This window comes from Piliocolobus tephrosceles, chromosome 6 (assembly GCF_002776525.5).
Source record: "Piliocolobus tephrosceles isolate RC106 chromosome 6, ASM277652v3, whole genome shotgun sequence".
NCBI lineage: Eukaryota > Metazoa > Chordata > Mammalia > Primates > Cercopithecidae > Piliocolobus > Piliocolobus tephrosceles.
The window spans coordinates 4,467,338-4,478,131 of record NC_045439.1 but is presented as its reverse complement, the minus strand read 5'-3'; the positions used below and the strand labels follow the sequence as shown (position 1 = coordinate 4,478,131).

The 10,794-nt window shown below is 48.2% G+C and overlaps 1 protein-coding gene across 1 annotated transcript; it reads right to left on the bottom strand.

The window, feature by feature from the left end:
• Positions 1–2,216: 2,216 nt before the first annotated feature.
• On the bottom strand, positions 2,217–8,674 carry HSP90AA1 (heat shock protein 90 alpha family class A member 1). Its single transcript, XM_023205645.1, has 11 exons — positions 8,491–8,674; positions 7,720–7,881; positions 7,264–7,630; positions 6,808–6,941; positions 6,185–6,505; positions 5,904–6,069; positions 5,285–5,475; positions 5,034–5,181; positions 4,526–4,794; positions 3,617–3,950; positions 2,217–3,334 (listed from the first exon to the last, which is right to left on the bottom strand). Exons 2-11 carry the CDS (start codon positions 7,879–7,881, stop codon positions 3,225–3,227), a joined length of 2,202 nt encoding a protein of 733 aa, XP_023061413.1. The 5' UTR covers positions 8,491–8,674; the 3' UTR covers positions 2,217–3,224.
• Positions 8,675–10,794: the final 2,120 nt, after the last annotated feature.

Below are 10,794 nucleotides of genomic sequence, written 5' to 3'. Positions count from 1 at the left end.
ACCACACCTGGCCTTAGTTTAATTTTTTCAGAGGAACAGGGTCTTGCTTTGTTGCCTAGGCAGTCTTGAACTCCTGGGCTCAAGCAATCCTACCTTGGCCTCCCAAAGTGTTAGGATTACAGGCGTGAATCACCATGCCTGGCTCAATAGATTTTTATATATTGATCTCCTATCCTATGCTAAAATCACTTCTAGTATCATTTTGGTAGATTTCTTACGAGTTTCCTACCTAGACAACCATGTCCTCTATGAAGTCTTTCTCTTGTCCAGTTTGCATGTCTTTTCTGCATTCACTACTCTCCTTGGCAAGATGGAACTTGATTATGGAAGGTTTGAAACAACAGTAAATTTTGAAGCGATAGGGTAAGAATCGTGGTCCTGGAGCAGTACAAGGGCATTTTCAGCACGACATTCATGTGTCATCTAGCTCCTCTTCTCACTCACTGGGCTGGGGATCCATCTTCTTGGTGGTGCAGTCTCCAGCACAGGGGTTGCTGGGAGATAGGTCTAGATGCGCAGGTAAGTACCCATCTATTTGCCATAAACGCTTTTCCAGTAACTCGAGGATGAGTTCATTTGGGAGATCATTTATAGAGGTCCTACATTGACTGACCCCCTCAAGTGCCTTATGTTTTAAATTGAAAGAAATCTTAAGATTTAATATTCCTTTGCCAGACCTGGGAAAAAACAAAATTGACTTTTTGCCCTTTTTGCCATTCACTTTCTCGTTCAACACCATAAACCTTTCTTCTAGCTGCTAACACCTTTCAGTATGCAACAAAACTTAGAATAAAATGGGGCTTTGGAGTTAAATTTAAATTCAGCCACTACTAAGACCTCAATTTACATATTCCTCCTATATATTGTCTAAGGGAACTAAGAACTTCTCAGAGGATTTAAAGGATTAAATGTGATTGCCACTTACCAAGCATTCAATACCTGCTTAGCACGACGGACTGAGACAAAGGCCTCTCCCTGCCTGTGCACTGTCCCCTTAGTCACTGTCACATATCCAAGTCCCAGGCATTTCCTATCATTTTTATATATTGCATTAGGCTCAGAATACAAATCCTATATGCCATCTAACCAAATTTTCTTCCTAGAACCACCAAATTTCAGAAGTGAAGACTTCTATTTAGCCATTACCACTCCCAGTCCCCCCAGAGGAAATCTTACCTATTGAGCTGGTATTTTCCATCTTTTTTTTTTTTTTTGAGACGGAGTCTTGCTCTGTCGCCCGGGCAAGCTCCGCCTCCCGGGTTTACTCCATTCTCCTGCCTCAGCCTCTGGAGTAGCTGGGACTACGGGCGCCCGCCACCTCGCCCGGCTAGTTTTTTGTATTTTTAGTAGAGACGGGGTTTCACAGTTAGCCAGGATGGTCTCGATCTCCTGACCTCGTGATCCGCCCGTCTCGGCCTCCCAAAGTGCTGGGATTACAGGCTTGAGCCACCGCGCCCGGCCCCATCTCCTTTTTTGAGATGGGTTTTGCTCCTGTTCCCCAGGCTGGAGTGCAATGGCACAATCCCAGTCCCCCGCAACCTCCGCCTCCCAGGTTCAAGTGATTCTCCTGCCTCAGGCTCCCCAGTAGCTAGGATTACAGGGGCCCACCACCACACCCGGCTAATTTTGTATTTTTAGTAGCGATGGGGTTTCTCCATGTTGATCAGGCTGGCTGCTCTCCTGACCTCAGGTGATCTACCCGCCAAGTGTTGGATTACAGGCTTGAGCCAGCGCTCCCAGCACTTTTTCTTTTGACTTGTGCCAGCCCATCTTTTTCCCAGCAGCTTGTTACCTGCTGCTTACAGGTGTCAGCTGGTTCAATAAAAAACCAGAAAATTGGCCGGGCGCGGTGGCTCAAGCCTGTAATCCCAGCACTTTGGGAGGCCGAGGCGGGCGGATCACAAGGTCGGGAGATCGAGACCATCCTGGCTAACACGGTGAAACCCCGTCTCTACTAAAAAGTACAAAAAACTAGCCGGGCGAGGTGGTGGGTGCCTGTAGTCCCAGCTACTCGGGAGGCTGAGGCAGGAGAATGGCGTGAACCCCAGAGGCGGAGCTTGCAGTGAGCTGAGATCCGGCCACTGCACTCCAGCTTGGGCGACAGAGCGAGACTCCGTCTCAAAAAAAAAAAAAAAAACACCAGAAAATTAGTAAGGAGAGATTTCAGACAGGATAGCTTTAAGTAGATTTGGTAAACAACTTTGAGACACTATAAGGCCAAGGAATTAAGTGACTCTATTTAGAACAAAGTATTCCATGAATAATATCAAAACAATGTGGACACTAAGGGGAGAACACGTGTTAACTCACAGAGACAGGGGATACATGTCGTCTGCACTGGTATTTTCTGTGCCTACTTCATGTGCTCCACCCCACACCTGCAGAGTATATGCTGGGAAGATCCTGTCAACCCTTGGAGCGGCCAGTGTTTAACCATCTCCTGCTAGCACCTGTTTTACATTGTGGCACCAATGTCATCCAGACATTCCCCTTTCCCCCTAAATAAGACACACTGTCATGTAACATCTTTTAACTCATCTGTATTTGTTACAACTTTAAGCAGAATGTGACTCGAGCACTACATTTCCATCCACAAGACTTGAGTTATTTTTGAACAGCTTTATGATATGCTTAGGTAGCCTTGTAACTTTGCTCCTCCAAACAATACTTTTCTTTGGAAAATAAGCCCTGTGGAGAGTTCCTTCCATCAAGCTGCTTCAGTTTAACCTATTTCTAGAGGACTAGTACATGCAAAATTGGCAACTACAGGAGATGAAAAGTTCAAAAAGTAGATCCTACAAGATGTAACAAATACTTTTCTAAACATCCAGGTATATAACTCAAGAACACTTCTAAACATCCAGGTATATAACTCAAGAACACTTCGATAACAAGATTTGGTCTACTCAGAAATCCGGCTTGATAGCTAAACACTTGAGACCACAAAGTTAACGTGTTACATACATCTTACAACATACGTTACCCCAATCTGTTAAAATAAACCAATGTGAAACTAAAAAAGCATTTACTAGCTCTGCTTTAGTGCCTAAGGTACCACAGCATCACTTAGAAATGGACAGAAATCTTATCTTCCCCTTAAAGTAGCTGTTGTCATGCCATACAGACTTTTTAATATTAACAAAAATAAAGAAAAACATCCTTGAAAATATATTATCAGAAGAACTGTAGAGTATTGAACAGGTAAGTCATCCCTCAGCCGGAAGTTAGTCTACTTCTTCCATGCGTGATGTGTCGTCATCTCCTTCGAGGGGCGGCATTTCTTCAGTTACAGCTGCACTGGTATCATCAGCAGTAGGATCATCTTCATCAATACCTGTTTCCAAAATAAAATCCTCATATTAGAAAAATTTCTTAAAGCCAGCTATTAGTGTAATACTCCTGATTTACACCTTCTTTCAAGACAGTATTTACAGGGCATATGAATCTCAATTTCATTTCTTAGCTCTTGTAAGACCTTACTTATCCCTAAAAAAATATTCTTGAATGCCTCCAAGCAGGACAAGGTGCTCCAAGTTTGGATAACTGAAAGTTTACCACTTTCTTCACTGTCATGTGTATTTTTTTCCTTTTTAACATTACATAGTATAAGGCTTACCCAGACCAAGTTTGATCATCCTGTAGATCCTGTTGGCATGTGTCTGGGGATCTTCCAGACTGAAGCCAGAAGACAGCAGTGCAGTTTCGTAAAGCAAGATGACCAGATCCTTCACAGACTTGTCGTTCTTATCAGCCTCTGCCTTTTGCCTTAAGGTCTCAATAATGGAATGGTCAGGGTTTATCTCCAGGTGTTTCTTTGCTGCCATGTAACCCATTGTTGAGTTGTCTCTTAGGGCTTGAGCTTTCATGATTCTCTCCATGTTTGCTGTCCAGCCATATGTGCTTGTGACAATACAGCATGGAGACGTCACCAATCGGTTTGACACAACCACCTGTAATCAAGAAGTGATGACTAGGAGCCTAGAAAGATTAAACCCTAAACTTTCATTGTCAAATGAAATCTGAAGAACCCAAACAATAGATCGGAAATACTATTATCAAATAGAACTTAAATGTTGCATTAGGTATCCAAAGAGCACAGGCTATAATTAATTTCGTTTTACGTACACCACCTTCCCCCCCCCCCCCCCCCCCCGTCTCGCTTGGTCACCCAGGTTGCAGGTGCAGTGGTGTGATCTTGGCTCACTGCAACCTCTGCCTCTCAGGTTCAGGAGATTCTCCTGCCTCAGCCTCCGGGTGCCCGCCACCAAGTCTGGCTAATTTTTTTGTATTTTTGGTAGAGACAGGGTTTCACTGTGTTAGCCAGGATGGTCTCCATCTCCTGACCTTGTGATCCACTGCCTCAGCCTCCCAAAGTGCTGGGATTACACACGTGAGCCACCACACCCAACCATACACGACACAGTTTTCTATTTTAAGTTGAAAACAAGAGAAAATGGGTCATGTATGACTAAGCTTGAAAGCACCTTAGAGGTATCAATGATCAGGAAATGCTGTATTCACATACCTTTTCAACTTTTTTCTCCAGTATGTCTTTCATGATTTTGCAGAGGTTCTCAAACTTTGTTTTTTTCTCTTCCTGTTTCTTTTTTTCTTCTTCATCCTCTGGAAGTTCCAAGCCCTCTTTGGTGACTGACACTAATGTCTTCCCCTCAAATTCCTTTAGCTGTTGGACACAGTACTCATCAATGGGCTCAATCATATAGATCACTTCTAAGCCATGTTTCCGAAGACGTTCCACAAAGGCTGAGTTAGCTACCTGGTCCTTGGTCTCACCTGAGGTATTACAAAGTTACTTTTAGACCTTTTAACAGTAAGAATGGCTTCATCTACTTCTAACTTTTGCTAGCCAGATACCTAGGCAGAACCTAAGACAGATAATGATCTAGTTCATGTTAATTATCTTGCCTAGATCAACTCCAGTTATAACAGTGCTACCTGAGTAGAACACACACCCACAGAGCCTACAAGGTTATAAGAACAACGTATATGACTGTAACATAGCGTCCCCCTACCTGTGATATAATAGATATGTTTCTGGTTTTCCTTCATTCTGGTGCAGTAATCCTTGAGAGAAACCATCTCATCGCCAGAAGCAGATGTGTAGTACCTTAACAGCTCTGAAAGCTTCTTCCGATTTTGTGAGTCTTCATGTATTCCAAGCTAAAACAAAGTATGCTCTTTACTAAAGACTTTCTGAATTCAAAAAAAAAACCTAAAAAGAGGCCAGTTGGAAAACTACCAATGGTCAAATGTTTACACCAACCTTTATGTTTTTAGAGAACTGCTCATAGAACTTCTTGTAGTTCTCTTTATCTTCCGCCAGTTCAGTAAAGAGTTCTAAGCATTTTTTGACCAAATTCTTCCTGATAACTTTCAAAATTTTGCTTTGCTGCAACATCTCACGGGATATATTTAGAGGGAGATCCTCCGAGTCTACCACCCCTCTAATGAAGTCTGAAAAAAATATAAAAACCAAATGCACTGAGTCATTCCAATGACAAAACTGGTACTATGTAAACCCCCAAAAGCAATGATAAGAACCTGGAGATGATAGGAGGTTATTTTTGAGACAGTGTCTCACTCTGTTGCCCAGGCTGGAAGGCAGTTGCGCAATCTCCGCTCACAGCAACCTCTGCCTCCTAGGGGGGTTTTTCAAGCTATTTTCATGCCTCAGCCTGCTACCACATCGGACTAATTTTTCTAATTTTAGGAGAGATGGAGTTTCACCATGTTGGCCAGGCTGGTCTTGAACTCCTGACCTCAAGTGATCCGCACACCCCGGGCTCCCAAACTGCTATAGGATTACAGGTGTTAGCCACCATGCCCAACCAGAAGTATTTCTTTAATCAGTGAGAGTGATTATTTTTCCTATCTATACTTACTCAGATATTCAGGGATTAGCTCCTCACAGTTATCCATGATGAAAACTCTGCGTACATACAATTTGATGTTGTTCTTTTTCTTTCTGTTTTCAAACAGGTCAAAAGGAGCACGTCGTGGGACAAATAGAAGGGCTCTGAATTCCAACTGTCCTTCAACTGAAAAATGCTGTAATAGAACAGACACACTAAGTACCAATGAACGATGCATTATAGCAGATATCTGGGGTGGTGGGATGATAATCTAAGGACAAGCTTGAAGCAGCCATCAGTCCCTCACTCACCTTCACTGCCAAGTGATCTTCCCAGTCATTGGTCAAGCTCTTGTAGAATTCTCCGTACTCCTCATTAGTAATATCGTCGGGATTTCTGGTCCAGATGGGCTTTGTTTTGTTGAGTTCTTCTTGATCGATGTACTTCTCCTTAATCTTCTTTTTCTTCTTCTTGTCACCATCCTTCTTTTCTTCTTCTTCCTCATCAGAACCAACATCTTCAATTTCAGGTTTGTCTTCGGACTCTTTCTCTTCTTTTTCTTTTTCTTCTTCTTTGTCTTCTTTTTCTTCAGCCTCATCATCGCTGACTTCTTTATCACGTTCCTTCTCCACCTTCAAAAGACATGAAATCACATCACTGCTGCACTCTAGAACTAAGTCATAGCGCTGCCCCTCTATTTTCAACCTAAGGCCAAAGCCTAAATTAGCGAGGTTGAGAAGCAGTCAGGCAGCTTCTCATCAATATTTGATATACCAACTTAATATTAATAACCCCAGGGACCTTCAAAGAGTTAGTAGAGCTTAGGTTCCCCAGGCTTCAGACTAGGTCAACCCACCTAGGAACTAAGGATGTGTAGTACAGTCACCCCAGTCACCTAGACAGTAATTCACTCTGCAATTATGTAGAAACTTACAAAAAGAGTAATGGGATATCCAATAAATTGAGAATGTTTCTTCACAATCTCTTTTATTCTTCGTTCCTCCAAGTACTCAGTTTGGTCTTCTTTCAGGTGTAGGATAACCTTTGTTCCACGACCCATAGGTTCACCTGCAAGAGAAATAAGGAAAATTTACTCAATAATACATTGAATTTAGTGCTCAACGCCATGCTTAACCCTTATAACGTGTCTATGAAACGAGGTTTGCCCTTACTACAGATGCAAAGGCTCCCACAGCAGATCTAAGTGCCTTGCCCCAAAAAAGTAATCACCAAGTCATGCCATTACACACTAATTCAGAGCTCTAGCTTGTTCCTGATCCTTGGGTAAACACACATTTCTGTGAACTTCGCCGCATCCCCAGGGGTCCAAGGGTTGCAACACCCCACCATTCTGCCACTGACTTAACCAGTTGAGTGTTCAGGTACCTACCTGTGTCTGTCCTCACTGTAAATGATCCCCCTGCTGAGGACTCCCAGGCGTACTGCTCATCATCGTTATGTTTGGTGATCACAGTTACTTTCTCAGCAACCAAATAAGCAGAATAAAAACCAACACCGAACTGGCCAATCATGGAGATATCTGCACCAGCCTGCAAAGCTTCCATGAACGCTTTGGTCCCAGACTTGGCGATAGTACCAAGGTTATTGATCAAGTCAGCCTTGGTCATCCCAATTCCAGTATCCACGATAATGAGGGTTCGATCTTGTTTATTTGGTATCAGGTTAATATGCAGCTCTTTCCCAGAGTCTAATTTACTGGGATCCGTCAAGCTCTCATACCGGATTTTGTCCAATGCCTATTAACAAAAAATATTAATTAAGCATACAGCCCCCAAGAAGTTCATATTAAAACCAAAATCCTATTCTGGGTTAATAAACGACTTACATCTGATGAATTTGAAATTAGCTCTCTCAGAAAGATCTCTTTGTTCGAATAGAAAGTATTGATAATCAATGACATCAACTGGGCAATTTCTGCCTGAAAGGCGAACGTCTCAACCTCCTCCTCCTCCATCGGTTGGTCCTGGGTCTGGGTCTCCTCAGGCATCTGGAACGACACCGCGCCGGTTTAAAACCTTGCAGGACGTCTACAGCGGCAACACGAGATTCCATCGCGTCCTCCCAATATTTTTAAAGCCGGATTGCAGATTTGCGAAGTTTAAGTAAACCGAAAATAGAAGGGCGGCTGACAAAGGATGACCTCATTTCGGAGCGCGGTAACTACCACGAGCGTGTGCGCGCTTCCGGGAGGCCGCTGCAGGCCCGGCCCAGTCCCGCGCCGCGGTCCCCAACCGACACCCCGTGTGCCCTCCCGCGCGCGCTGCGGCGGGCCGTGGCTCCGCCAGGGCGGCCTCCTCCGCCTGCGCCCCCAGCTGGGCCGGCCGGGGGGCCCCCAGCCACAGGGCCGCTCTGCTCGCGTGCGGCGCCAGCTCCGGGGCTGCTGCGGAGCCTCAGGGAGCAGCCGCCCAGCCCATTCCTGATGCGGCGTGCGGAGACAGCAGCGGGCCCATGGCCTCCGGAACAGGGAGCGCGGCCTCCCGGGAGCGCGGCCCTGGCGGGTTCCGGGCTCCCGTTCGGCCCCCGCAGCCTCCGCTCCGCGCCAGCCGCCCCCAGCCCCCCATCCACCTCCACAGGCCCCCACAACCGCCCCTCACACCTTGGCTAAGAAGCTGCAAACGTTCCGCAGCAAAGCAGCACCAAGACGCTGAAGCAACTGACGCGCCGCCCCCGCGCCTGCCTTATATAGCGACGGGCCCGCCCAGCGCGCGGCGCTTTTTCCAGAAGCCTCCCGAACCTTCCGGAAGAACCCTCCCCAACCGCCGCCGCGGCCGCGCGCCTGCGCCTGCGCCCTCGCCCTGGCCCGCCCCTCCCGCTGGCGCGCGCAGGCCCCGCTCGTGGCCCAGCCCGGGAAACCTTCCCTCAATCGCCGCCCCGGCCCTCTCGCACGCCCCCGCGCCGACCTCAATGCGCCTGCGCGGCCTGGAATTCTCGGGAAGGTCCGGGCGCCTTCTGGGGCCGCCCGCGCCCTCCGCCCTGCACTCCCACCTGCCGAGCGCGGCGGAGGGCACGCCCGGGCGTGGGGGCCTTGGAAGTGAGGTGTAATTGGTCACCCGGGCTGAGCAGAATGCGGGGCCGGGACGGGAGGCGCGCCCGGGAGACTACCGGAGCCTCCCGTCGTCCTGATGGGCGGCGCGCCCGCTGCCAAAAAACCCAGCCGCAGGCGGCGCCGGGATCGCGGGGCTCTGCTCCCTGGGGGCCGTTGGGCTGTTGGCCTCCAGCTGCTGCTCGCACGCTCGGGGAGTCTCCAGACCCACCGCTGGCTCAGGAGCGCTCCCTACTTTTAGGTTCCCCGGAAGCCATGTCCTTCACACTTCAGGGTCGCTTAGCTTGGGAATCGGGCCCTTGGTGAATAAATTCATGCTTACCCAGCTACACCTGGCATGATTTTTAAAAGCCCATCGTTTTGCCGATCGATTTGAGGTCTCCAAATTAAGTATCTTAACACTCGGCACTTTGGTGATTAACCTGCCCTAAAAGACAGGTTTGGTGTGTTTTTGTTTTTGGACAGGCTCTCGCTCTGTCGCCCAGGCTGGGGTGCTGTGGCACAATCTCGGTTCACTGCAGCTTCCACCTCCCGGGCTCAGGTGATCCTCCCACCTCAGCCTTCCGAGCAGCTGGGACGAGCGCGGGCAGAGGACCACAGGCGCGGACACCACAGCCGGCTAGTTTTTGTATTTATTTTTATAGTCGGGGTTTCACCATGTTGCTCAGGCTTGAAGAGCCCGTTTCTACATGAGAATTTCCGGATATTTTGGTCAAGGCCAGCTGTGAGAACCTTGGAGGTGTTGGGGTTCCTTGGACCTGGATCCCACGCCTGGTCCATGTCCTCTTCTTCTCTGGCGCCTCCCATGATTGGGCCTCCTCCTGCCTAGACTCATAGCCAGGTCCTGGGAATAATCTGGAAGCTCCTTACCGTGTAAACAAACGACGGAACTACCTCCGCTTCCTGGTCTCTAGGGAAAACCAACTTGCTCAGGAGCAGGGGTTTTCAGACTGCGGCCTGGGACCCTTTAAGAGTGTGAAATCAACATAAGCGTCTTGCCTGGCACTACAAAGCGGGAGAAGTGGATGGAAAGTAGCAGCCACGTGGCGCGGGCCCCAGCGGTGGTTACTGGGTGTGTGCCGGCTCCTATGAGAGCTGTTCCGCAGCCTGGGGGGGCGCCCCCAGCCCAGGCCTTCCCTACACTGCAGCGGCCACTGGCGGGGAGCAGGTCGCTGAAGGGGCGCAAGGTCTGCCCTGGCGAGTGCCTCCTCCGCCTGTTTCCTTCCTGTCACCACCAGCCACCGGCCCCCACTCTCCTCACTTGTAAGAACTTTTCATACCGCAGTTTCTGGCATTGCCCAGGGGGTTTGAGATTTCTTATAGAAGAGCCATCTCGGGCCCTAGCTCTGACATTCTGTCTTTTGTTTCTGGGACCTTCATTTTTCCCCATTTCTCCAGTGAACCTGCCCCAAAGCCCCTCCCTGGGTCTGGGCATCACTGGGAACCACTGTTTCCCGTCAGGCCCCACCTTTAATGTCCCTCCTTCCTTCCACAACTTCCTGTCTTTCCAGCTCTCCCGCCTCAGTTAATAAACAGGACATTTTTGTCCTGTCTCCGGGTGACATTCCACAGTTACACACCAGTTGAGATCTCTGTCATGGCTTCTACCATCAATTTGCGAGCCCCTGGCTGTTCCTTCTCTCTTCTCAGACTCATGCCCCTCTCCCTGGCAAATCACGGAGCTCCTGGAGGTGGGTCCTTGCCCCTAGGAAATCTTGTCTAGCACTCTCACTAATAGAACTTGTGTGTAGATGACTCACGGAAGAGCCGGGCGAGGACTCAGCTCCAGACCTGGATGCTGAGCCTCATGAGCTTCTCCCACCTCTCCAGCCCTCTTTGAGGGTTCGTTAGTCAGGT

Coding starts and splice junctions, on each gene's coding strand:
- HSP90AA1 (XM_023205645.1), bottom strand. CDS start 7,881: ATGCCTGAGGAGACCCAGACCCAGGACCAACCGATGGAGGAGGAGGAG. Junction 7,631..7,719: donor TAATTTCAAATTCATCAGAT/GTAAGTCGTTTA, acceptor TTTTGTTAATAG/GCATTGGACAAAATCCGGTA. Junction 3,951..4,525: donor TGGAGAAAAAAGTTGAAAAG/GTATGTGAATAC, acceptor TCTTGATTACAG/GTGGTTGTGTCAAACCGATT.